Source organism: Vidua chalybeata, chromosome 11 (assembly GCF_026979565.1).
Source record: "Vidua chalybeata isolate OUT-0048 chromosome 11, bVidCha1 merged haplotype, whole genome shotgun sequence".
Taxonomy (NCBI): domain Eukaryota; kingdom Metazoa; phylum Chordata; class Aves; order Passeriformes; family Viduidae; genus Vidua; species Vidua chalybeata.
The window spans coordinates 2,152,936-2,180,714 of record NC_071540.1 but is presented as its reverse complement, the minus strand read 5'-3'; the positions used below and the strand labels follow the sequence as shown (position 1 = coordinate 2,180,714).

The 27,779-nt window shown below is 42.0% G+C and overlaps 1 protein-coding gene and 1 long non-coding RNA gene across 2 annotated transcripts; one reads left to right on the top strand and one right to left on the bottom strand.

The window, feature by feature from the left end:
- Nucleotides 1-285: 285 nt before the first annotated feature.
- Nucleotides 286-3,728, bottom strand: LOC128793646 (uncharacterized). Its single transcript, XR_008432848.1, has 3 exons — nucleotides 2,779-3,728; nucleotides 846-1,008; nucleotides 286-689 (listed from the first exon to the last, which is right to left on the bottom strand). It is a non-coding gene; the product is annotated as an uncharacterized LOC128793646 (long non-coding RNA).
- Nucleotides 3,729-5,696: 1,968 nt separating this feature from the next.
- On the top strand, nucleotides 5,697-27,719 carry GPI (glucose-6-phosphate isomerase). Its single transcript, XM_053953001.1, has 18 exons — nucleotides 5,697-5,916; nucleotides 10,140-10,230; nucleotides 10,600-10,668; nucleotides 13,405-13,524; nucleotides 15,389-15,472; nucleotides 15,558-15,704; nucleotides 17,440-17,511; nucleotides 18,533-18,577; nucleotides 19,338-19,391; nucleotides 20,308-20,368; nucleotides 21,855-21,898; nucleotides 22,128-22,280; nucleotides 22,602-22,731; nucleotides 23,108-23,184; nucleotides 24,470-24,598; nucleotides 25,018-25,093; nucleotides 25,176-25,242; nucleotides 26,685-27,719. Exons 1-18 carry the CDS (start codon nucleotides 5,798-5,800, stop codon nucleotides 26,806-26,808), a joined length of 1,662 nt encoding a protein of 553 aa, XP_053808976.1. The 5' UTR covers nucleotides 5,697-5,797; the 3' UTR covers nucleotides 26,809-27,719.
- The last annotated feature ends 60 nt before the right edge of the window (nucleotides 27,720-27,779 follow it).

The following is a 27,779-nucleotide window of genomic DNA, read 5'->3' as shown; positions in this document are numbered from 1 at the left end:
TGCCCTCCACATCCCGCACTCCACATCCCGCACTCTGCCCTCCACATCCCGCACTCTGCCCTCCACATCCTGCACTCCACATCCCGCCCTCCACATCCCGCACTCTGCCCTCCACATCCCGCACTCCACATCCCGCACTCTGCCCTCCACATCCCGCCCTCCACATCCCGCACTCTGCCCTCCACATCCCGCCCTCCACATCCCGCACTCTGCCCTCCACATCCCGCACTCCACATCCCGCACTCTGCCCTCCACATCCTGCACTCCGCATCCCGCACTCCGCATCCCGCACCCTGCATCCCGCGCTCCGCATACCGCCCTCCACATCCCGCGCTCGACATTCCTGCTCTCCACCTCCGCACCCCTGCGCAGTCCCACACTCGGCGCTCCGAGCTCCCCGCCTCGCTGGATGCGATTCCCATGGGCTGCTCCGGGGAGGCGGCGTTTCCCCGGCAGGAATTGCCCTGCACTGCCGGGCACGGCTGGGCGGGACAGCGGGCCCGGGGCTCCAGCTCTGCTCGCACTGTTCACACCCTCCTCCACACCGGGGGCTGCTTCCCGGGGCAAAGCCTGCGGACACCCGGCAGGTCTGTAACAGGAATATTTAAGAATCCCCCATCCCTCCGAGGGGGAAAGTAGAGAGTGTAATCTGCAGAACTTCTCTGTGTGAGTTTTAAGACCTGTAAAACCTGTGACAGATAAAAAGCATATTAAAAACACAGTTCTACTTTCTAGCCAACACGTTTTTCTATCACGAATCTAATCAACAGCTGTACTTTTATGTACAAAAAATGTGGTGCAAGAGCTGGGACTGGGCGTGTGGAGTACCAGTCCCAGTGACTCACCAGGATCTGTCAGAGAACCGTGCAGAGGTTCCCTTTCTCAGCACTGCCACACAGAACTGCTCTGCAGCAAGTGTCAGGAGTGCCAAGGATCTGTACAGTGAATTCAAAGTCCTGGAGGTGCTGAACTCTGCATAAGATCCACCAATATCCATGTTTCCTAAACCTGGACATGCCAAAATGTTCTTTTATCTAATGAATCAGTCTTTATGAGGACTATATGAACCACACAGTTACTAGAACCAAACAATTATTCCATACAGAAATTAATTCCAATAGACAAGCAATACAACACAGACAGAACCAGCAGTGGGAGCCTTAACCAAAGTAAGCACCACCTGTGATTGCTCACCTGGCCACCAAGAAAGACTTAAAAAGTATTCTGAAAAGACAAGCCCAGGAACAAAAATGACACCATGGATATAATGGAGACATTGCTCTTACAGTATGTGACATTTTCCACACACAAATCACCTCATGGCCCAAAGGAAACAGGTAACTGCTGTTCTCCATTCTGTATGAGACCAGTATTACATTTCCCCTTGCAAGTCTCCTCCACTGTTGCATGTTCTTTTTCCCCTCATGTTGTCTAACTGATTTACCAAGCAAAGTTAATTTCAGAGCAATTTCTTCCTGTCTGTGCTTAGCATAAAGCTTGCTCTCTCTGCGCCACATCTGAAGAAGAGTTTGTATCTGAATATCACAGTCTGGAAAAAAATATTACCTCTCCTTGCAAAACATCCCACCCTTGAAAATGCAGGACACTTACTTTATCAGAAATACTTAAAAATGTAGGTATAGACCAGCAGCTCAAGTATTTCTGAGTTAGTGCAGTGACACAGCCTCCTGACCTCAGGTTGTGCTTTTGCCCCACAGCTGCTCAAATCCCTCCCAAGTGCTCTCAGTGAGCCCTAGTCCACCCAATTCCCCAGGTGGGAATTCCCAGCCAGGTTTGTCCCAGAGCTAAAAACAAAAGCTGATGGCTGTGAAGCACTCTGTAAATCTGGGTCCTTTTTTGTCTCTGAAACCAGGAACTGGATTGGAATGTTTGATCCCTTTTTTTATTGTCAGTCTTAGGAGAATCCATTCTACTACTTTCTATGTGACCATTGAAGTATTTTGTTCCATTACTGGAAGAAGAAAGCAGGATTCAAGACTGTAGTTTTGTTTGCTTCCATAAGATAAGTTAGTACAATGGATTTAAATGGAAGTGGAATTATATATGAAAATTTTTTATCATGCCAGAAAATTTCAATTAGAGGAAATTAGCCACTTGGTTCTTTCTGATAAATTAATCATGGAGATTATCTATTAAATGTGGTGCTTAACCTTTCTGGCATAAGTGCCTGAGGCAGTAGTATTTAGGCTCTCCACATTAATTTGGAAATATTAATTTCTAGGCAGCTGTCTTCCAAAATGGAATTTTCACTTGTCTTTTTTTTTAAGTAGGTCATTGTGCAGCTGTTGTTAAAGAGGCTGGCATTTGTGGAATGATAAATCCACCATTGTACCCTATCTGCCACAAAATTGATCTCCATCAATTACAGAATATCCTTTACTGAAATGCCCTTTCTCAGCCCCAAAGGATGTCATCCCTCACTGTGGTAGCCTTTGGCCTTTTCTGGAATGGGGATGTATTTCAGTGGGTTATCCTGCAGGAGCTCAAGCACCACTGTGTTCACACTCTCTGCCTTCCACGAGATAAGGGCTTGCCTTGACTTTGTATTATTGCTTCTATCTACATTAGAGCTGCCTTAAAATTAATCCTGAGGGAAATCGGTGTGACAGCTCTCAGCTGTCAAAGGAACAGCTGGTTCACCTGCTGAGCACCCAGTCCAAACCTTCCTTGTGCCTCCACAATGAAATCAATTGGTGCTTTCACGGGGGACAGGCCTCACTGTCCCTCAGCTGTTGCACAGCTTATGGAGAGACAAACCTTGTCCTGTGCTCCTTCAGAATTAGAATCAGGACCTTGGCCTGCTTATCTTCCTCATATGTCATAAACTTTGCATAGTCTGCTGCAGGAATAGTTTGAATTCTAGACCTCTCTGTATTCTAGAGAAAAAAAAAAAAAAAAAGAGAGAGGAAGTAAGAAAGTGCTGGAATCAAAGGAGGCTGTCTAAGGAAAGAAAATATGAATGACAGACAATTTATATAATTTAAGGTTAATGAAATGAGAAAGAATATCTCAAAATCTTAGAATAAAATGTTACAAAAGAAAGACAATGGAATATACATTATGTGAGCAGCAGGCACATTAGTAATGGGTTACAAAGCAGTGTCCTAGAAGACAGAATTGGTAGCCAGGCTACCAAACCTACGACTGTGATGTCACAGTCAGTTTGTCCCTACTGTTAACTAGAATCAATAGATTATCAATCACCTGATTGATTACCTGAACCTATAAATACTTGCAGAGATACAGTTAAGCATAAGAATGCTTGTAGACTTGGAATGTAAAGTTAATAAAATCCTGTTTACTTTGAGATTGGGTCATATAAACGTGAAGATCTTCAAGGTTTAAGATACGGAGGATTTTGAGATAATTCAAATAGTGCTTTGAGATAATTCAAAAAGGACTATGATAAAATAAGACAGGGAAAGGGAAACAAAATTGAGACCTCTGTTTCAGTCAAAAATGAATTGAAATTCAGACTTGGACTGAGATATAGTTGAGCAGCTGTGCTGCACAGGGCCATGGGATTCATATTTTGTGTGAAAAGGGAAAGAACTATTTCAATAATAACAATTCTTGTTATCAGAACAGTAAGAAGCTAATGTGGCTCTGTAGTTTGGAAAGAAAGTGGAAAAGTGAGGTGGCCAGAAAAGAGCAGTATAGTAATGAATGAGGATTTAAGAATTGTCAAAAGACCTTTTAGCAGGTGATGTAACCTGATTGTGAAATCCTAGACATAAAAAGAATAACAGCTCAGACACCATCCAAATTTTACAGTGAAAGACAGGATGGTAATCGCCAGTTTTAAAATAACAAAGGTGGGAAAGTTGGTGCAAAACTGAGACATTATCATCAATGACAAACACAGGATAGCTGGGAGGACCTGCAGGAGAAGGGACTGTTAGTGTGTAAAGATGGCAGGCTGATCAGGTGAAGGTGAACAGGTGAAGGTGCTCTGAGAACAATGCCTACTGCTAATAACAGCAGAGAAGCTTGGGAAAATGTGTGTGTGAGATCCCTGGATTTGATAGGAATGTGGTAAGAACACTTTAATGAATTCTACTTCCCCTGATTTGAGAAAAATCTGACAGGTGAGTCAGGAGTGTTTCATAGCTGAATATCAAATGCTATCAGTAAAATTAACATTTTTAAAATGGGTATTTGCTCTCTCCCTGTGACTAATAGGAGATATTTATTAAGCTAAAGGACTTTACATCAGAGGTTACAACTGGGCTACAGTTTCTGACTGAACAGGAGTCTGGGATTATTCAGGGTTTTATCCTAAAGGTCTTGGACAGGAAAGAAAATGTGAAAAGGTGACATGGCAGTGTGCATAATATGTCTTGTTAAAGACTTACTGGGCACTTATGTTCTCCTCTGTGGAATCAACTACAAAGTTTAATTTTTGCCGTTTTATTTTCCTGCCTTACATGAAGGCATGCAGGGAACCACATGCAGTGAAAAATGACCAGGTAGATTTGGGTGCATGAAAGAATCAGCTTTGTCTTGGAGAAGTTGTCCAAGCCTATGACTGGCAAGGCTGAGAGTGGCCTCCAAAAATGTGAAAAAACCTGAGAATATATCAAGTGATTAAAATCTATTTTGCTGAAGAAAAATGCTTTGGTCTATTAAACAGTTATTTTAAGTCTGAAAAAGCAAACCTTAGAAACAAGCAAGAGTGAGGTACGGAAGGACTTTTGCTAAGGATCAATTATGAATGCTTTGTGTTTTGCAACAAAGACAAGATGCTGATTCTGCAGCTTAAGACTTGGGCTGTGATTTTAGTGCTCTGAGTCAAGTTCATGCTCTGTGACTCTGATTTGGGCCCAGATCCATAAAGGGGCTTAGGTACTTAAAACATGATTTCACTGGGATTTGCTCCCCTAAGCTGCAGAATGCAATCTCTGGAATTTGACAAACTCTTTTATACACCCATGCTTAAGCAACATCCTGCTTTATGCCCAGAACAGCTTTTGCCCCCAAGGATGGCACAGCTGCTGCTCCGCCTGCCCCGGCCTGCCCAGAGCTCAGCCAGGTGTGATGGACGGGGTGGCAGGCAGGGATGAGGGCAACAGGGACACGGGCAGGCATGTGGCACCCGGGGACATGGGCACGGGTCTGGCACCCAGAGCAGCAGCGGCTGCCCCGGCGGGGCGCGGCTGTGGCGGAGCGGGTGTCACGCAGCCCTGTCCCAGCTGGTGCTGAGGCCGCCTCCGAGCGCTGCCGCGGGACCGGCCCGGGGTAAAACCAGCCCGACAAGGGACGGTGTTGTCACCGTGCACCCGCACGAGCAGCGGCCCCGCACACCGCGGGCGGACACTGGCCCCCGGGGAGCGCTGCGCCGTGACGGGGACGCCGCGATTCCCTCAAACGGGAGGTATAACCGGGAGCGCTGCGCGTTCCCCGGGGCCCCCGGTCCCAGCTCCGGCCTCGGCCTCAGCCTCAGCCTCAGCCTCAGCCTCGGCTCCAGCTCCAGCTCCGGCTCCGGCTCCAGCTCCAGCTCCAGCTCCAGCTCCAGCTCCAGCTCCAGCTCCAGCTCCAGTCCCCGCCGCCGCCGCCGCCGCCGCCGCCCCCGCGCAGGGACCCGCAGGCCGCTCCTCCCCCGTCTGGCGCGGCACGGAGGGAATCCCACGGCGGAGGGAGGGGAGGGGGCCGGGCCGGGCCCGGCCGGGGCGGGGCGGCCGCAGGAGGCCGCGTCGCCGCTATAAAAGCGGAAGCGGCGGCGAGAGCTCTGCTGCCCGGCCCGACTCATTCCGCCTTCCCTGCTCATCCCGCGGACATGGCGCTATCTGCCGACCCCCATTTCAAGAAGCTGGTGGAATGGCACAAGGCCAACTCCTCTAAGCTCGTCCTGCGGCAGCTCTTCGAGGCCGACAAGGATCGCTTCCAGAAGTTCAGGTGAGGCCGGGCGGACCCGCGGCTGAATGTGGCAGCGGCCGCGGGCCCTGGGGCTGCCGCGCCCGGGCGGTGCCGCGTACGAGGCCCGGGTCCGCCGCAGCCCCGGGGCCGCGAGGGGCGCGGCGCGGTGCGGCCGGGCCCGCCGCGCAGGGCTCGCGTGGCCCCGCTCCGCTCGCTCCCCCCCGAGCGGGAGCGGGGCCGGCAGGGAGCGGATGGCGCACGACCCGCGGTGCTGTGCCCGCCACCGCGGGGCCGCGCCGGGCGGTGCGAGGCCGATGGCGGCCCGGGCACATGTTCCGGGAGGGCCGGGCCGGGGGTGGGGGGAGCCCCTCGAAGCCCCGAGGGGCGGCCGCGCCGCCTGCCCTTGACTCATCCTTGCAGCAGGGTACGTGCCGGGCAGCACAGCGCCCGCTGCGCTCGCACAGCCGCACTGTGGGGCGGCACTCGCAGCCTCTCGCACGCCGTGCTTAGTCACGATAAGCTCCGCGATAGAATCGCCGGGGACCGCGCATCCGCCTGAGCCCCCTCCGCCCGTACGACCCTGCCCTGGGGCGGGCAGCGGGGGGTGCTGAGGAGGTTTAGCCCTCCCCGCAGCAGGCGATCGCTGCTACAGAAAATGCCTTGCGGCGCATAGAGGAGGAAGTAACAAGTGGAGGCATCGTGATAACGTCCAGCGCCTTCATCTTGTAAAGTGGGACACGTATTTTCTGTTTGCTGGAGACCGTGCTGAGAAGGCACGTGTGTGGTTACGTTGTTATACTATAGAAGCAGTCGGAAAAGTCTAATATTATGAGATGCATCCCAGATTTGAGTTTTAAAGTGAGTCTGAGTAATAGGGATAAACTATCTTTTGAGAGCGTTGTGATAAGACTTGTTGCGTGCATCAAGCTTTTCATTGCTGTCCTGCATAAAGGGATTGTTTCTCCCTTTTGAGCTCATTAGAAAATTCTTACATTGTACTTAAAGACTGTATATGAAGTCCTGCATATCAGTCTATGTGAGATAAAATATCATTTGAATCGATGGAAAAAGTATGCTAAATCTTTTGAGTACTGATTTTACCTGGCCCTTTTAATAGAACTTTTTATATTTTTAAGAAATTGATCAGTAATATCTTATTAAATCTGCTAGATCCTCAGTAATAGACTTAGTTCTCGTTGCAAGTTTTCCTTGCCACCAGTATTTTTTGGTGAAATGGTCTTTACTGAGGTTATTTATTTCAAATAGCTCCCCTAATTCTTGTCCTTTTGTGCTGCCCATAAGTAAACAGTTGAAGTGTCTTAAGTTTGCTTCATCTATCTTAATCCTTTCTTTTAATTATTTCAGTCCTGTTTCCTGCAAAGCCGTCTCATTCTAGTCCAGAAGAACTTCCTCATAGCAAAATACAATTGCAGAGCTGATAGCTTTGCTGGTACTCTTACCAGTGCTGGCTGCTCTGAGCCAGATCAGCAGGGGGATGGTGGTGGTAGTTATTATCTGTTGAAAACTGTAGTCTGGAGGTTTGGCCACATGGTCCTGTGTAGTTTGCAACTTCCTTCACATGAAATCAAGATTTATGAATTTCTTTTAGTTCTAGATGTTGTTGTAAAATCATTGACTTCCTTTTGAAGGAAAAGAGAAACTCTACCCAGGTGAAAGTGCTTCCTGATACTGGTTCTGGAGTAATTTCAGACTTGTGAATAGTTTTAAGTCTGAATAATTTATATCTGGGCACAAGTGTCTATGTAATATTATTGGAAGAACCTTACACTCACTGACTGTATTCTATCAAATATATATACAAAAGATTATTTCTTCATTTTTTTCCTAGTTCAGAATTTGTATGTCCTGTTTTCCTGGTAAGGAGTGTAGCCACACCTGTAAGAGATCTTTGCCACCCAAGGTGGTAAGGTAAGGCCTGATAGGAATAGGAGTTCTGAACAACATGGGTTGTTCACTGGAAACCGCTGGTTTTGAAAGGGTTAGAACAGATATGATGCAGCCATCATAATACTCAACAGGTAAGAGATACCTGGGTGCTGACAAGGGTACCCCGATGCAGATAGAAAGTTGCTAGAATGACACTCCTGCTGACTGGCTTGTCTATTGTCAAGGATAAGAGCCTCCAGTGTAAATGGAAAATGTGGTGGGAGGTGAAATCATTGAGATGCTGCAGGTTAAGGGCTGCATCACTTCGGAGTGGCTGTGGCCTACGTGACAAGGCTCCTGTCCCCCCCGAGCAGCACTGCCACGAGCTGCTGCATTGCAGAGCGGGTACTTGGGCAGAACACAGCTCAGCTGCAGGGCCTGGGGCTTCTGCTTAGACAAAGGGGGGATGGATCCCTTGCTATAAGGGCTCAACACAGGATTACATTGTACACTGTGTGCTCCACCTTGTGCATGGGAAGTTAAATCTGGTAGCCATTACTTGATTTGGTTTTGCCTGAAAAGTCTTGGGTAGCATATTTCTGCAGTTTCTTCAAATGAGCAGTGGCTTGAGTCCAGCCATAATTTCATGAGATATTTTCTCTTCTAGGCCTAGTGAGATTGATTTTCATTCATATATGTAAAATAATGAATTGTAGGTGGAAGACATTTCAAATAAACATGAAATCCTTTTCTTTGTGGAGTAGAACACTGGGAGAGACTCTCAGCTGCAGTTTAATGTGGAAGGAGAATTTCAAGAGTTCTACTTCTTTAAACAGAAGCAGTGTTAGTATGCTGATGGTCTTGCTGTATCATTAGTGAAATGTGTTCAAGTCTGAGGTGTCTTTAAATAAATTGCATCAAATATCAAAGACTTGTTCTTTTTTTTTTCTGTGCTCTGAGTAGCAATTGTGGTAGGTGAGCCAAACCAGTCCTTCCACTAGCTAGCCATATTCCAGGGATCCTGGTGCTGGGTGGTCAGGGTTTCAGGATTACTGTTGGCAGCCTGCTGAAGAGAAGGTTAACAGCACTGATACCGCTTTTCCTTGCTTGTCTGTGTTCTCACTTATTACAGAAACATGCTTCTAAGACTGTGCTTAAAGACACCTTCCTTTCCTTATTCATGCTTATACTTTAAGACCGTAAAAAGGATGTTAGTGTTAGTGAACAGTTAATTAAGTTATCAGTAAGTGAAACCACTGAAATGTTAAGGCCTTGCTGGTTATTACTGTTATTGTGAGTTCAGCTCCATTCTCCTTTGAAGAATCTTGCCTGCTCTGTCATGTTATGTATGAATAGCAGTTATGCTGTGGTGTGTCCCTGTGAAGTCTCTGGCATATGTGGTGGCTAAACTAACAGAGCATGTTTCTGTGCTCAGGTATTGAGAAAGAAGCAAGGGAGACAATGAACAAGGCAGAAACACTGAGAATTTAGATAGCTGCAATTTCCTGTGGAGGGTGTGTGTGGAGCAACAGGGGGAGAGTAAAATGTGCTTTTATCAAAGGCTGATTTATGGAATTCAGCTCTTCAGTTAGAATAGTTGTATCGATTTGATTGGAAATTATTGCAAAGAAGAAACTGGTAGAACAGTATTGTAAAGGACTAGAGGCACTATAGAACCTATCACATAGATACGAAGATACTAAATACAAATGGGCTCACTTGGTTTCTGCTGGGCTACCATTTCTGTGTTTCCTCTCAGATGTGAACCTACAAGTGCCCGTATTCTGATGGGTTAGGCTGTAGCTTGCACATCATTTGTTAAATAATTTGGAGACAGACTTCCACTGAATCAATAAGGACTATGAGACTAAACCATGCACAAATGGGGTTTAATTCTTTATAGTAGTTGACAATGTTTCTGTTCATGATGTTGTATAGATTTTTATATTAGACTTGTTCAAGACTCTGTATGAAAGAATGACAGGACCTATAGGAAGACAGTTTAATTTTCCAGCAGTAGAAGAACGTGAAAAGCTCTTTACTGACAATGCATTAGGAAAAAGCTGATCATTGTTAGAGAATGCTGGTGGAAACAGTCTGTGATGGTCCAACTGTGTATCAAATATACTTCATTGTATCTGAGTTTTCACAAGCAGAAAGCAGACACTGGGATTCAGATTGAAAAACATGGTTTTCAAAAAAACCCAGTCATTTTATGAAACTTTTTGGGCAAATCGGTCACTCACATCTTCTTTACTAACTTAGTCTAATTAGGATTCCCATTATTTTGTAATCTATAGCAGGGTTACCATTGTCTTGCTTAAAACAGTCACCCCTCAGGAATGTGCAATTAAACAACCTGTTGGTTTTGACAGCTTGACCCTGAATACTGACCATGGGGATATCTTACTGGATTACTCCAAGAACCTTGTTACAGAAGAAGTGATGAAAATGCTGATGGAACTGGTAACTATTTAAAATCTTGCATTAATAAACAAAATCGCTTTTACTTGCAACTCACTATTCTAGCACTGTTTATAAACATTAGCTAACATATAATTTAAAATGCATCTGTTTACAAATCTTGGCAGGATTCAAATTCTTGCATTGTCATCTAGCCCTGAGTTACAAAGCCATTTTTCAATGCATCTCTGCATAAAAATGTGCTTTGAAAAAAACAATTTTTTTTAACCTAGAATCTAGTGGGTCTTTTAATCTATCATAATTTGTTTCTCTGTCTAGTGTTAAATGTTCATACTCTTTAATGTAGCTGGACCTTTGTAATGTGTGTTGACTTCCACTATTTTAAGAGGAATCTATATTTACCTTTCTCAGGCAAAGTCAAGGGGTGTGGAAAGTGCCAGAGAGCGCATGTTTAGTGGAGAGAAGATCAACTTCACTGAGGTAAGGCTATTTCTGTCCATGGTTCTTTCCACTTTAGTTGTGCCTGTGTATTGTGGATGTTTGTGTAAGCAAAGTCTGAAAAAAAACTTACTTTAAATACTTCTTTGAAATCTTAAGTGATTGTGGTGTTTGCTGCACTACTTAAAGAGACAATTTTACAGCTCTTACTAAAAAAACCTGCTTCCTTCTGTGCATCTTATTTTAGAGATTTTGGTGGTATTTTTTTTTTCTTTTCCCTGTTTTGTGGAGAGGAAGATGTTTTAGACCTTGCCAAAGACATGGAACAGAGTATTGCATTCTAGATAACCCTTGCATGCTTTTGCCTAGTGTTAGTGTTCATAAAGCTTAGTAAACTGCCTAAAGGGTGTGAAAGGAGGATTGTGTCAGACCTTCTCTTTTGGGCTGTGTCTTTAGATGCATTTAACAGTCAAGACTATCAACAGTCTTGGGAAATTAGCCATGTATTGCAGTAAGAGGATGAGTACCTTCCTCTTTTTGTAAATCTGAAGGTTCTAGTTATGGTTAAATCTTTACTAAAACATACAGAAAGCCAGCTGTACTTTTTCTGATATTAAAAATAGGATGAAAACTGGTAATTCAACAGTACAGTGGGTTTAATTAGTCTGCATTAAAAATTAAGGCTACTTAGTATGTTTGAAGCAAATTCAGAGAAACTAGTATTTCCTTTGACTTGGCTATTGACTGATTTAGCTATTGCACAAGCTGTTTGCTTAAAGTAACTAAGCAGTTGGACATTGTATTGTTTGTGAATGATTCATGTTTGTGAAAAGGCACAGACAGAAACAAGTAGTTTCTCTGGAGAAGTGGTTCCTGTTCCTTCTGTATTAATGCCTCCAATTCACAGATGTAGCTACTGAAAAAATAAAGCAGGGAAAGAGGGTAAGGAGTCTTAAATATGTCTGGAGGGTTGCTTTGTCTGATACTGCTTTTCACTAGCCTCATGTAACACAAATTATTACAGGGTTAGCCCATTTCTGATTGTATATTATGGAGTTGTTCTTCATTGTGTATTGAGATCAGGTGTAGCAGTTGAAGTCTCAAAAGGGTGCAATTTTCACAGAAAGCAGCTAAACACAATATCAAACTCTGTGTTTGGTTTCTGCTGCTAGCTCCCCCTTTTCCTACTGTCTTGGTACCACTAGATGTATCTTGAAAGTCTAGAACCACCTCTTTTCTTATCAGGCTGTTTCTCTGTTACTTCCTTCCAATTCAGAAGTTGACTTAGATGGGGTTTGCCTAATTTTTCTGTTTGTATAGCATATAAAATCAGGTTGGTTTGGCTCTGGAATAGGAGCATCTGGACAATGTGAAATTGTCAGATGTTAAGCAGGATGCTGTCAAACAGCATGAATAAACCTAAAGCAGTAAGACATGGGGGAGCTTCTTGATGGCAAGAACTGACTCGTCCACTACTCTTGATCTGCTTTAGAACATTCTTTGGATATTTGTCTGAAGTATTTTAGACTTGTCTGTATTTGGTGCTGCAGGCATTGGCTGCATGGTGTGTGCTTATGTGGATAGTGTACCCATGTGTGTCACTGCCAGGTGTTTGTCCCAGACGAGTTAAAACTTGGAGCTTGCTATGGTGCAAAGAGCATTACAAGGTAACTCATCTGACCACTCATCGTGGGGACAGTCTTTGTACCCTGCATGGTGTTTAGAGAATACTTCTGCTTAACCATAGAGATCAGGTCAAGTATGCCTCCTCTTGATTAGACAAAGCATCCTTCAAGCCTGATAGCGAGCAGTACTTACCAAATACCATTCGATGGCTGAGTGCTGCAAAAAAATTCTCCGTTCACCCCAAATTTGAGCGGGTATACTTTAATTAGCAAGTGAAAGAGGTTTTTTTGTATTCCAAGTCAGTAACCACAAACTCAATGATTTTTTAATATAACTTTTGGTGTTTAAATCATAACTTGTCAGTTCATATTGTTTGTGTTGTCTTTGTCTCACAGTGCCTCTCATTGTGGAACAGTGAGGTAGAGCAGACTAATTTTTAATTTGTTCATTAGTATTGACTAATTCCTTCATTCTGGATTAAAGCTGTTAAGCTCTTGAACAGCCGAACCATAGGGCAGATTTTGGTGCTTTGACTTATGTGCAACTTGGAGAAGTAACATAAATTGTGCATGCCAAGAGATTTTTTTCTTATAGCACAACTACTATGTATATTTGGTGTGCAAGTGTTCAGGCAGCATTTAATTATGGGCAGTGGATAGAGGGATGTGGCTATCGTATCCTTTGTTGTCAAATGTTTAAATTATTTCTCTTCCTATATTAAATTGAGTACTCAGGATAATTGAGAAAATAACTTCAGCTGCTTGTTGTAATTGATTTTTTTAGTATTGTCATCAATAAGAAACAATTTCATTCTTGAGTACCTAAAGCATACCAAAATAAAGATCACTGGGTCATGAATATTGCTGAATTCTGAACCTCAATCTCTAAATGCTTTTAAAGGGATTTTGAGCCTTTTTTCCCAAGTAAACTATTAGTTTGCATATTGTGCTGTTCTAAGCCCCCTCCACTGAGTTGGTGATTGAGGTAGTCACTGAGTGTATGCACACACACTGAAAATACTGCTCTACTAATCCCAGTTAATCTAAAGGATTTTTAAATCTTGATGACTGTACTGCCTTCTGGATAAGGCATCTGAGGCCCTGGGGTGTAACTTGGAAAGAGCCTCTCTTGATTTTTTTCCCTTTGTTTCAGAACCGAGCTGTGCTTCACATTGCTCTGAGAAATCGCTCCAATGTGCCAATCCTTGTGGATGGGAAGGATGTTGTTCCAGAAGTAAACAAAGTGTTGGACAAAATGAAACACTTCTGTCAGGTATAGTACCACCACAGCTTCTTTTTTATCTATTTGTTTTATACCCAGCCAGGTTCTTGCATGTGGATTGTGAAATGTTGGTTGTAGACTGGTTCACATGAATTATTGTGTCCTTCTTTGAGGTTTACAATAGTTCTGGCTTAAGCATGGAGTTGGAGCTGGTTTTATTGATTCACTTTTCTCTCCCTATTTCCAATTGGGTTTTTCCCTAATGGTCTCCCTAGATTTTGTTCTTTCAGCAGTAATCATATGTGTACTTTGGAAGTCTTGTAAATCATTAAGTACCATTCAAATATTACTTTATTTCTTGCTAATTTTTCAACTAATTCGCTGCACCAGGTAGAAACTGGCTCTTAACATTTGTGTAAAATCTGGAGAGAGGTAGAAGTTCCCAGCTCAATTGCAATTTGATTATGCTCTACTTAAATAGTTTCTTAAGGACCTTCTTGTTTTAGGTCAAATTACTTTGATTCTATTGTTTGCAGAATACTCACCTGGGTAGTTTTAATGCATCTTAAACAAGGCTGTGAGGACCTGGACCTGCTTGGTTGCTGTTGTCTTAACTAGGTGGTAGTGCCCTGTTTCACTGCCAACTCATACTTCTAACCTATACAGGATGAACTTGTATTCTGTTCTGTTCTTAATGATAAATGCCAAAACCACAATAACTGACACCAGTTGGTGTGAATTTGGTACTTTCTTCATGTGCTGTGAGAATTTAATGGCTGTGGAAATTCTGTGATGTCTGGCACTGTAGAATTTCTAGCTGATTAAGGTTTTGGTAGTGCAAAACAAGAGTTTTCACTGGTGCCATCCTCTTGTTTGCTCTATGGTTTCAAGTATCAGAACATCACTTCAATATTCAATAATCAATCATATTCAATAATCAGAATATCACTTCAATGCAGATGTATCTGCTCTGCAAAATAAAAATCAAGCAGTTTCTTTGAAAATATTAACAAAGATGCTGTTTTCAGTCAACTTAGCAGCTAGGATTTTAAGACTGTGGCAATATCATCTATGGGGTACAGGAATGCTGTTACTAAAAACGGATTTTCTGTTTGGAAAAATGAAAGTTTGTAGTGAAGGAGAGCAAGTATCAGCATAACTAAGTGCTATGTAGAAAAACTGCTTTAGAACTGGGGAATGTACTTGGAAGTATTCATGATACCAGAAAGATTGCTTTTGTGATTGGAACAGATTGAATGCATAGGTGGTAGATGATGGACAAAATTCAATGTAGAGTTTTAGTTAATGATTGTAATTTTGTTTTGGAACTTTCAGTGATGCTTAAAGAACAGGAATAGAGCAGGAACTTACACCAGGTGCTGTTAAGGTGCAGCCCAGAAATAAATCCTAATGCAAAGCATACTTGCAAGAGAAAAGCTTTTAGAATGCTTGGTTTGCCAATAAATCTCTTACATCTGCAGCTTTATTCATACTGTCTTCTAGTTTAGTTTGTGAAGCTCTTTCTAACTAAAGACACTTAAAGATCAGCTTCAGGTTCAAGTATTTATTGCACATAGTTTATGCCCAAGACTTTTTCATTTTTGGTTAGATGTCTCTTGCCTTAGCAAACACTGTAAATGCTACAGCAGTTCACGCAGTGGGGGGGAGTTTTAACTTCATTAAGTGTTTGATGTTATGGTGTGTTTTTACTTCTGTCTTAGACATAATGCAATGTCTGGCTAAGAAGGTAGCTCTGAGTGTAGGCCTTAAGGTCTAGAGGCTTGAAAGCTGTCTTTGGCAACTGTTCCCTAGTCCTGGGTTAACATGAGTAGCTTTAGTGTAAGTATAAAATGGTAATTGTTTTTTGTTTTGTTGGTTTTTTTTTTTTTTTTTTTTTTTTTTTTTTTTGCCACAGAGGGTCCGTAGTGGTGAATGGAAAGGCTACACTGGGAAGGCAATCACTGATGTGGTCAATATTGGGATTGGTGGCTCTGACTTGGTAAGCTTCTCACATCTATACATCCTGCCCATCTTTGTGTACATGCTTACAGTGAGGATAAAATCTAATTGTGGCTTCTATCCAGGGCCCTCTGATGGTAACTGAAGCCCTGAAACCGTATTCCAAGGGAGGCCCTCGTGTCTGGTTTGTATCCAACATTGATGGTACTCATATAGCCAAAACCCTGGCTGAACTCAAACCAGACACTACTCTCTTCATCATTGCATCAAAGGTATGTCTGATACAAGCACTGCCTTGGCTTGCTCTTCTGATAAAGAGTTCAGTCAGAAGAGAGGGCTGTGCACAGGAATATCTAGATCAGGGACTTCCAGTGTGGATTATTTCTAAACAGGCCTGTTGTGATTCTTTCTAAACTTGCAATACAAGGTTGTGTTGCTGCTGAAATACTTGGGGATCTGTAAGTCAAATGCTGAGAATTACTTAAATAAGATACACGAACAATTTCATGTTGTCTGGGGTTTATTTCTCAGTCAATGCAAGTTTTAGCTTTATTCACAAAAGTTTGTTTTCCTGCACTTTTCTGTAGGTGGAATGTAGGATCCAATGTAGTTATTTCTTTGAAATTTTGGATATTATTTAATTCCTAAAGGACTTTTGATCCTTTATTTTAAGTACAGAGTACTTGTTAAATGTTCTAGTTTTTTGCATTAATGAATTGCATGTAGTTTAAGAATCTCCATTTTATAGGGTAGTCACAATACCTTCACCTCAATAACTTAAAATGGTGAGTTCCTTGAGCATTATAAATGCTAAGCTGCTTTGCTTAAAGAGGTAAAGATAGTCTGCTGGTGCTTCATGACACCTATTTCTGACTACAGACTGAATAGCTGCCTTTAAGTCTTGCTTTGCTAAGAACTTACTCTGTAAGCAGTAACTGCCAGCAGCCCTCTCCCTCTGAGAAATGCTTCTGTCTGAGCAGAGGAAAGAGGTGGAGACAATCTTCATGGTTATGTAACTTGGGTCGCCTTCACTTGTAAAGCACAGGAGAACCTTTCTGCTGTTGGAGAAAATCTGCAACAAATGAACGTGTGTGCAGTGCTGGCTGTGCTCTGCACAGTGCTCGTTATCTTATCTTGGCACTGCTGCAGCCGAGCAACAGCTTATGGAGTAATAAGGAAACTGCACAAAGTAATACTAATGGTCACTTGGAATAATTGAGTCCAGGGATCACGGTTCAAAGGCTTAGAAAACTGCCAGATTGAAAAAGTAACACTCGAGTTTGTTTGCCAGACTGTAGTTAGATAATTGGATATATTTGGAAGAGGATGAATGGCATTTTTTTATTTCTATAACAGGCTTATGTTTCATAATGAAGTATTTCTGGAGATGGATGAGAGTAGGATGAATCTAGTGTTCACCCTTAAAGCTAAATTTTAATGGCTGAGTAAATCAGAATGGTTGTAGATACTTGCAAAACTGCATGACTGAACTTCTGTGCACACTTCATAAAGCAGGAAAATGTTTTCCTCTAATCAGCAAAAGAAAAATTATGACAAGAGTCTTGGCAGAAATGAGTGGTGTTCCATGAAAAAGTAGGAATTGAAGAACAACAGGACAGTCCAGCTGGGTTATCCTGTTTAGATGTTCAATTAGTTTGTTTTTAGTTGAACAGTAAAACTTCATTTTTTTAGTAAAAGACTAAAGTAGAAGACTTTAGTCTCAAGGTTTTGCCAAACAGTTTGGGGAATGGGAAGGCAGGAGATGGGGAATAATTATTTCAATTTCAGATGCATTCTAGTTTAAAACTAGATGGGTAAATCTAGCAATACTAGTGTTTACTGGATTCATAAGCTTGTTTTTTTTCTGTAACCTGGCAGCAGCTGTGTATTATGAACATCTAGAATCACTCTGCTCTGATTATCTGAACATGTGATGCTTTAGTAACCTGACGTTGTTTCCATGTTAAGAACACTGTTTTACTTATTTGCTTATTTTCCACTGTGCAGACTTTTACCACGCAGGAAACCATCACCAATGCAGAAACAGCCAAAGAGTGGTTCCTGCGTGCTGCTAATGATGTAAGTCTGAGATGTGTAGCTTAAGTAACAGAATGCAGCAGTTTTTGTTGTGCAATTTCTTCCTGGTCATTCTGGGTGCTTTGGAGCAGAGCCAGTAATAGCCCAAACATAAGCTTAGCAAATGATGTACTTAGATCATTTCAGTGCTTTGGTAATGACAGACTATTTTGTCCAATCAAAGTGATAACCCACTTGTTTTTAATTATAAATGGTTCTCATGCATTGTTCCTCCAAATCTTGCCTGTTAAGTAATAGAGTATAGTGTTTGCCTTAGAGCTAACCAATAATTTGGTAGAACTACTAGTAATGAAAAAAAAAGAATAGAGTGTGTGTGTGGTGCTACCTTTTAAATTATTGCCAAATCTTTAAAAACCAGAAATGAAGCTATGATTGGAACAATACACTGACATTTTTATGGCAGATGGCTGTGCTATGAATAGAAACCTTGTATTTGGCTCATTCTCTCCTATTTTGAACTCTTAAAGGAAAAAAGCAGATACAACCTGTTCAGGTGATTAAGATGGTCTGTAACTTGTTCCAGTCAGGGTAGCTGTATTTAGTGTGAAAGCTGGGCTTTTAAATTTCTCTGTACACTACTGTTCAGGCAACCCATCTTTATCAGAACACCTTCTGAAAGACTGAAGTCTGACTCTGGAGCTTGACATTTATCAGTAATTCCAGTTGTCTTGGTTTTTGCCCCTGGCTGGAAGGGCGGTGGGTGTACATCGAGCTCCATCTTCTCTAGAGCCGTGGTGGTGACCAGGCTGGTAACACACTGAGGGAGAGCATTCCATCTCTGGAGGGAATGCTACTGGAGGGCTTGATGGGGATATCATCAGTGTTCTCTTTGGGTAGGCTGCCAAATCCCACACTGAATGCGAGTAAGATTATTTCAAACCATTAATAACAACTGATGATAGTCAACAGCATTTTGTTTAAATGGTAGCAGATCAGCTTTATAACTATTTTTAATAAAAATAGTCAACATTCTAGATCTAACTATGTGTTTATTTTTATTAAGCCTTCAGCTGTGGCCAAGCATTTTGTTGCCTTGTCTACCAATGCTGTAAGTATAGTCAATCTAGTTAATTTTTCCTATGTGCCTTAAAATCTAGCAAGGAAGCCTGTCCTTTAAGATGCTTGAATACCAAATTTTAGCATTCCTCTTGAACAGAGGCCTTTTTTTCCTACTCAAAGTAACTGAAAGACTTCTAGAGTATTGAGCTATACTAAGACTGGACTTTGATTGTAGATGTGTGCTTCTTCTGGTAGAGCTTTAACTTTGAAATCAAGAGCTCTTGTGCTTGAAACAACTTGTTATTAATGAGTGTTACTTCTAATTGCCTAAGTTGTATGTGAATGCAGTTTCATAAGCAAATGTTATTCTGAACTCCAGGTAAGAGCTGAAATGGTGCAGGCAATTTAAAAATGCGTACGATGAGTACACTGTGATGTGGTGCTTCATGCAAAAGTATGAAGTAGAGAGACTGGCAGTAACTAGAAGAACACTGCAGTCATTGACAGGGTGTCAGGGATTGACATTATGGTTCTGGTAAATGTAAACTGAGTGTCAGTCCAGCTTTAACTATATGGCCACTTAAATTCATCAGAAAACGAATGTATGTCATTGATTTTTAATAGTGAGTAGTGATAGTTATTTCTGGAAATGAAAATGCAATTTTTGTGATGGATGCTATGCATTTTTAAAATGGATGTAGTAGTAGGATTGTTTATTTAATTGAAATCAAGCTTGTATTTGCTTGCTTGGTGTAAAGCTTTTTATGACTCTTGGTTTTACTGATGGTGTTTTTTCATGTTTATTTTAGCCTAAAGTTAAAGACTTTGGAATTGACCCAGAGAACATGTTTGAGTTTTGGGATGTAAGTAAATGTCTGATATTATGTGGTAGATGTTAACTGTTAGCTTTTTCTGAAGCAAGTAAGAGGATTCCAGCTTTTCAAAATACTCTTCCAGGTGTCTTGAAACTGCAAAAGCAGTTTCTAATTCAGCAACTCCTAAATTATAGGAGTTGTATTCAGTGCACTGAAATACCTGAAAACCCCTAACTAAAGGCAAATTGAGAACTCCTGCCCATTCTGTTAAAACCTTCCAGTCAAAGGTCTGAAGAGGAGTCTTCCATGTTCTTGGCTGTCTAATCAGCTGCTGAGTAACAGGAGATAGTCTTGGCTTATTGCTGTATGCAATGTAGTTATTATAAGCTGTGACATTTGCCTGTTGGTGTCTATGGTATATAACCTAGGCCTGGTAAAGGTCAGACATCAGAAATGGGAGCCTGATTGGAGATTTTGTAGCAGATGCATATTTTAAGTATACTGCCCTTAGTCTTGGTCCTTATACTTAATTAGAAACAGCTTGGTATGTCTCATTGACTAATTGCCTGACAAATGAGCTGCTGTTCAGAGGTTATTTGGAATGTTACCTTTCCCAAGAGTCAGAATTTTGCTGAAGCAGACTTTTCCTGTAGAGGAGTGATATTATGAAAGCAGTTATACAAGCTACAAATTCAGGATTTGGAAGTTAACTGGAATCAAGCTATTTACTTAACAGATGTTATGAAATTGGACAAGTAGGATAACTTCAGGCTCTCAAAAAAGGCATTCATTAGGGTGCACTGTAAAGTGCAGGTTCCTTTGACTATGCCAAATATAGATAGTGAACTATCACCAGAAAGAGTATTGATTTTGCTGGGAACAGTTTAAACACATAGTGCTGTTTTCTAATAGTTTGAATATAAAAGTCTTGCACTTCTCTATCTCAACCATCTCTTGTTTGCAGTGGGTTGGTGGTCGCTACTCCCTGTGGTCTGCCATTGGTCTCTCCATTGCCCTGCATATTGGTAGGTATTCCTGTGATGTCACCATGCCAAGAATGCCCTGTTTGCTTCAAGAATGTAACTATGGAGTGCATTAACAAGAGTGGATTGTGAATGAGATTTGGGGCAAATACTGTTTACCTGCCTACTCTGAGTAGTTGGATGTGGGTGCTAAAAAATTATCTGGAATGTAATGGAAATGCTGGTATTTTAGTACTGCAAATAGTTTTGGAAATTACTCCATACCTGGGGACAAATAGTCAAATTGCATTGCTTTAGTCATGTAGCCAGAAGTGCCCGATTTATGTAAAGCTGTGTCAGTGTTGAAAATCAGACCTTGCATCTGACATTGTTAAACTTGAAGTAGGGTATTTTGTATCTGTAAGTATACACACACTAACACCAAAGTTCTGTCTCTGGTTCTTCATATGAGCTCTGTTTAGTGTTGTTAACTGTGTCTGTCTGCTGTTAATGCCTTTTGTTCCCAGTACTTTGTCTATGCTATAGGGCCTGATGATTATATTTGTTCCCTCATCACTGCTTTCAGATGTTTAAAATCTGAAACTATAATGTCATTTATTTTTCTAGGCAAAAGATAGAATTCCCTTAGACTGGGGTTAGAAGAACAGCACTGGGTTTAGTGTTTTTTTGAATTATGAATAGGTGTTTTCATATGCAGAAAAACCTATTATAAGAGCAAAATAAACAAGTCAGGCACTTACTGTTTCATCTGCAATAAACTGTTCATTGCTGCTGTCAGACAGATTTGGTGCTGACTGCTGATATGCCAGCCTAACTCCACGTCTTCCTCTTAGACCCCTCAATTCCCACAGCTGGCCTCTGACCATAGGTAGAGCTGCTGCTTTGAGTCCAAACACCTCACCTCTCAATTGCTATGTATGAATCAGGATTTCTACTTTTTCAAGAAAGACTAGCTTTAGTGAAACTATTCATTTGGGAAAGTGAATGGAGGTTTAAATAACCTAACTACAAAGCAAAGAAAGCTCAGGTGAATTGTTAAGAGTGAACAGGGAAGGGAGGGGTAGCCTTTTTCTTTGAGAATATCTTATTAGATCTGTTTCTCTTTACACCAGTGCAAAAATCCCTGCTGTGCTAGCCTTGCCCTGTTTTTTTGGCAGATGTTTCCCACTAGCTGTGATCAAGTGTTCAAACTTGCTAAAAACTGTGGCCTCAAAAGTAGGCTCTATATTAAAGGCCTCTGTTTTCTTTCTAGTTGTTCATTGTGCCCGAATGGGGATTTTAGTCAAAAGTTTTTGACTTATGTTTCATGAAGTTGGACTTGCTCTGAAGTCTGGGCTTTAAGCATCAGTGAATGTCTGGCTTATGGGATGCAAAATCCAGGAGAAGTCTAAGTGCAGCTTTAAGCTTGATTAGTAGTTGGGAGCCTTGCTGCATACACGGAATCAGAATTGTTTTGCAGTTGTCTCTATAAGAAAAATCAAGTTTGAGTTGCAACAGTAAATACAAACTGACTTCTTTCCATTGTTAGGTTTTGACAACTTCGAGAGTCTGCTTGCAGGAGCCCACTGGATGGTGAGTTGGGATGCCCATTTCAGATTTGTTCCTCTTAAAGAGTGGTTAGTAAGGAAATGGAAGGCAGGTTGATTTCTAAAGTTCAGCTCCCCACGTCCTCCTCAATGATGTTAAAAAGACAGTTTGTGGAAAGCTCACGCTGGATCAACACAATAATAAAAACAACGTAGGAGTTGGGAGGGATGGCAGTTGCTTTGTCCAAAGTGTAACTTTCCTTTGTGTCGTGCAGGATAATCACTTCCACACTGCTCCCCTGGAGAAGAACGTGCCCGTTCTGCTGGCCATGCTGGGGGTGTGGTACATCAACTGCTACGGCTGTGAGACCCACGCCCTGCTGCCCTATGACCAGTACATGCACCGCTTCGCTGCCTACTTCCAGCAGGTAGGGCTCGGCACAGCACGGCTCCCAGCCAAGTGCAGATAAGATTCTGCCCTGGTTCAGCATCCTGAATGCATGTGTGAGATAAAACTGCAGTCACTTAATGCATGTCATCAATTGCCTCAAGAGACTGGTGCCAAGATTGATATCAGCTTATTTCCTCACTTAAAGAGCTTTTCCTCATATGTCTGTTATCTTGATGTCCATAAATTAATCAGCTGTATCCCTCATGCTTAGAAAGATTTCTATAAACAAGCCCTATTTATTGTAGTTGAAGTATGTATGGAAACTGATACTGAGTGATCCTGCCCTTCCCTTCTTTAGGGTGATATGGAGTCTAATGGCAAATACATCACCAAGAAAGGCTCTCGTGTGGACTACAGCACTGGCCCTATTGTGTGGGGAGAGCCTGGCACCAATGGGCAGCATGCTTTCTACCAGCTCATTCACCAAGGTAAACAAACTTGGTTAAATACCTTGTTCTGGAATTAGTCTGAATGGCTACAGAGCTGCAGGAGTCTGCAGAGTTTGCACTTGTATAGAGGTTGGACTCCTAGACCTAGCATCACATTGCTATGGGGTTTTTAATTAGCAGCTTATGAAGGCTACAATATGCAGGTTTTAACTACAATATTAACTATAATAAGGAGGTCAAACAAAGCTGAAACTACTGAGCTGTATTGTTAGTTCCCCCTGCTGCAAATAATAATGCTCTCCTATAAAGCTTGTAAAAACGACTGATTCTGCCAGCAACTCTAAAAATGGGGTGTGAAGTGAAGGTTTTCTAAGACTTACCTGATGCAGAGTTATTTACCTGTGTTTTTTTACAGGAACTCGCATGATTCCCTGTGACTTCCTGATCCCAGTGCAGACCCAGCACCCCATCAGAAATGGCTTGCATCACAAGGTAAGTTCTTTGTCAAGGCACCATATTTCTTGTGGCTCAAGGCACTGAAGCTTACTTGATATTGCAGTATATGATATTTCTAAATGCTTCTTTGAAACTGTGCACAAAAGCTCTGTCAACATTCACAACAGATTTAAAAATATCTAGATTATACTTGCAAGTTATATGTGATATGTAATGCAGTAGTATATTCATTCTTGAAGCAGTTGCAGTGACAGCTCTTGAGGCAGCTGGTGGTGTTGCCTGTCGGCCTACTGAAGCTGGAAAGCAACTTGAGCAACTAAGTATTTAAAATTCCTTGAATTAAGGAATGTAGTTCTTGGAGAGTGGGAAGAAGCAAATTTTCAGACCTGAGAAGACACCATCTCTGATGAAGCTTTCAAGAATTAAATTCTAGAACAAAATTCGGTGCATGTAATGGTATGGCTGGGGTGATGGCCTTCTACCCAGATGTTCATAACCTGTTCAGTTTTTAGTTTATCATCTGACTCAGGATTTTCAATGAACTAAGATTTTTCTTAACTTCCAAGAGTGGAAACATGTTCAGGTTAACGATTTACTGCATACTTCACAAAAAGTATCTTTAGTCACTGAATTTCACTCTTGTCATGATTTCAGATTACAGGTGCTATTCGAATGGTGTAATAGTAATCTTTTGTCAAGTAAGACTAAATACAGGTGAAAATTTTTAAGTAGGACTTCACAAAAGAAGGGGAAAAAAGGTTTCATTTGACTGTAAAAAAACTTATTGTGTCTTCAGGTAGGACAAAACCACAGATAAATTTGCGGGCTAACATTAGATAGGGAGCAGTAAGTTAGAACCTTGAACTGCACTGGTAGGGATTGGTGTATGGTAAACTGTGGGGATTTTCCTGTGTACAGACGTAAATATATCTTAGCTGGTTACCTTTGACTAATCTTTGCACCTGGCTTTCCATGAGATGGTGTAGAATGAGATAAAATCATAGATTGTACTGGGTGAAAGTGCTGTGTGAAGTCCTGGCTCCTCTGGTGCCATTGCAAGCTGCCAGCTTCAGCAAGAGCAGGATTCTGCAGAGCTGTCCTGGTTGTCTTTGGATAAATGTACTTTAGTACATGTAGTAATAGTAACTAAGTCCCCTGGCACTCTGAGGTAAGAGGCAATAGCTAAAACTGATAGAGATTTTGCTGCCACAGTGCTAAAACTGACTTGTAAATCTAGACTAGGTCTTGGTATGGGTTCCAGCACCAGGTACCAGTATTCCAGTGATGCAAATGGTAACTTGTGCTTATTTCTGCATGCTAGATCCTTTTGGCCAACTTCCTTGCTCAGACTGAAGCCTTGATGAAAGGGAAGACGGCTGACGAGGCTCGCAAGGAGCTCCAGGCGGCTGGGCTGAGCGGAGAGGCTCTGGAGAAGCTCCTTCCCCACAAGGTGCTCGGGGGCCGTGGCCCTGAGGGCTGTGCTGGGAGGGCAGCTGGGATGCGGTGGCACCATGGGATCTTGGCAGGGCACTTGGAACAGGCTGCGAGCAGCACTTTGGCTCTGAAGCCTTGGAGGCATTCCAAGATACATGGGCTATCTCAGCACTGCCCTGGGCTAGTGACTTTTGGGTTGCTTCTTGTAGCCCACAGTAGCCAGCAATGGTGCTTGGAGACACATTTTCCACTGTGTTTGTAAAAAAATGTAGGAATGTTACAATTTTGTGGTTGAAGGCCTTTAAAGCTTTCAGGACTTTGTATTTGCTTCTAATGCAAATAGTCCAGTGTGGACAATAAGGAAGATAAAACCTGCAAGTTTCTGATGCAAGTTTTACAACGTACTAGGTGACAAAATAACTCTTGTTTTGAAAGGTCTTCGAGGGAAATCGACCAACCAATTCCATCATGTTTACAAAACTCAACCCCTTCACCCTGGGAGCCATCATTGGTGAGTAAATACATTTCTCATCTATGAATTCTAACAAAGACTTTGTGATCAAGTTTATTGATAAATCTCTTTCTGTTTATAGCCATGTATGAACACAAGATATTTGTTCAAGGAGTTGTCTGGGACATAAACAGTTATGACCAGTGGGGGTAAGTTTCCTTGGTTTGTTTTTTGTATACTTCTTGGCAGATTCTTGAATCTATCATGAGTTAGAGAAAAGACAATCAAAAGGGTTTTATACTTGAGCACATGATTATGGGATAGTTATAAATGAAAACAGATTTTCTGGGTATAGGTTGCCATGCTATAATGCATAATGACTTGTAGATAACAATTTTGGCTAAGGACCTCTGAATTTAGAAAAATACTATGAATGTAAAAAAGATGCAGTAGTGAGGAAAACAGTCAAGCAGGCTGAACACATGCTCTGATTATTGGGAAGGAAAATGTTTTCCATATAGCGTGGAAAAAAGAATTATTTTACCTCTAGATTAGTAGGCAGTTTGAGTGGCATCTGATGAGCAGAAGAGTGATTACCTCTTAATTTTCCTGTGCTGGAGAGACAACATTCCTGGCAGAGGTCTGTGTATGCAGCAACCCTTGGTTTCATGCAGGCTGCATCTGTGACTGAGGGCTGTGCTGGAGCTCCATGTGTGCAACAGCAGCTTGGAGGAGTCTGTCACTGTGTCACTTAAAAATTTAGTCAGGAGCTAATCAGGTTCTTTCATCTGTAGTAATATGAACTGTAAAGATGCTGTATGTAGGCTTAGGTACAGGGATTGGGAATTCAGGTGCAGCCTGCCTATGCTGTGAGGGGCTGTTCTGAAGAGCACGCTTGCTTTGCAGCTGTAGAATATCAGTTTACACTAAGCTGCCTTTGTCTTTGTGTGCGTTCTTTGGTGCTGTGCTACCACAGCACGTTCTATAACCAAATACTGTAGCAGAACCTGAAAATGGGAGACTGTCTAGTACAAGCTGATGCCTGCTATAAACTCTGAAATCAGGAGTGCAGTAGGAGTAAGTACAGCTTTTACTGCCACACATGAAATTCCAGAATGGCATCCGAAACTGGAATGTGGGGATGCTGTAGAACCAGCCTCGTTTCTTGCAGCTGTTGGAATATCCTAGGTTCTTAGACAGTGGGGCTGAAACTCCTGGGTGGTGTGGAGGTGCTCCGAGGCTGTAGCTCAGCTGGTCATTGTTTGGGTGACACAAATCAGTGTTCTGAGCACTGTTGTGTTCCACAGTGAACAGGAGCCAGCTGAGTGCATTCTGCATGGGGCAGGCTGCATAACACTAGTGAATACCGAGATGAAAAGACTCTGCTTGACTTTGAAAACAAAATGTTCACTTAGAGATCCTGTAATTTGAGCTGTCTGCTCAGCTAAGGAGCAATGAGAACACCAGTTTTTTTTGAATGGCCCCGAGTTGAATACTTCAATGGTAATTTGGAGGGGTGAAACATCATAGTGTTCATGGGGAAGTGACTTTTTACTGGCTTCTATTTTTAATATCAATGGCTTATAGATATACTGTAAATTGTTAGCACTAATATTGCTTTTTCCTTCTTTTCCTGCTTTTATAAATGCAGAGTTGAGCTTGGAAAACAACTTGCCAAGAAAATTGAGCCTGAACTGGAGTCAGATGCTCCAGTGACATCTCATGATAGCTCAACAAATGGGCTCATCAATTTCATCAAAAAACACAGAGCTTGAAATGAAATACTTAGAGGACATCGACAATCTCACCACCAAGTACCCAAATCTGTTGTAGATGTGCTTTTTTCAGCCACTTTTAACAAAATAGCACTTTACAGATGTAGCTTTCTTCACTTGTTGCAGTTAATCTTGTTGCGTCAAGTGTTACAAATGAAACTAGTTTTGTGAAACCCTGAGATTGTATAGTTGCTTTCTATTTCTGTGACTGTTAATCTGTAAAGTGCAGCTGTTATGTTCCTCAATTCTTATCCCTCAACTTCCTTAAAGATGGTCACCTACTGATACTAGAAAATAAAAGGTATGGTGGATGAGTGAAACTTCTTCACTCTATTTTTGAAATGCAGCCCTAGTAACATTTGCCTCACTCACTGTGTAAGGTCCTCTGAAGCCAAGTAAGCAGACTTCTGTCTTTTTGGACCGGTTCTACTGTAAGCTGGAAACTAGAATGTGTTTAAAGAATCAGACCTACAGCTGTAGGTTGTTCGGTTACATTTCATCCCTTTTGAGCAAGGGATTTTTTTTTCCCCAGTGCTACTGTGAAAATGCAAGTTTACTGATGTGTGATGATTTCCTGTTTTGTCTGTAAGCTTTGTGGACAGCTATCCAAAAAGGAAGAAAGTTCCTGAAGAGACAGTGATATCTTAACTTTTCCAAACAGTTATCCAGAGTTTGTGAAGCAAAAGCTTGGAGAAGAATTGTTTTTGGTATCCTCCTGGGGCAATTTCTCACTGTTTAATTAGCATCACTGTCTGACAACAACAATGAAAGAAATAGAGAAACCTGTTGTCAATAAGTTATCCTCTTTTGTTCTCTAGTACTGTTAACCTCCTTTGCTAGCAAACTGGCATGCTCTGGCTATTGTTCTGTAACACCTTTAATAAAGGTAAGACACAAGCATTAAAAGGAAACTTTGGTTCTCATACCCCTAATGCTGACTACACTGAGACTGGGCCCCCTTAGTGCCCATC

Coding starts and splice junctions, on each gene's coding strand:
- GPI (XM_053953001.1), top strand. CDS start 5,798: ATGGCGCTATCTGCCGACCCCCATTTCAAGAAGCTGGTGGAATGGCAC. Junction 5,917..10,139: donor GATCGCTTCCAGAAGTTCAG/GTGAGGCCGGGC, acceptor TGGTTTTGACAG/CTTGACCCTGAATACTGACC. Junction 22,281..22,601: donor TCGCTGCCTACTTCCAGCAG/GTAGGGCTCGGC, acceptor TCCCTTCTTTAG/GGTGATATGGAGTCTAATGG.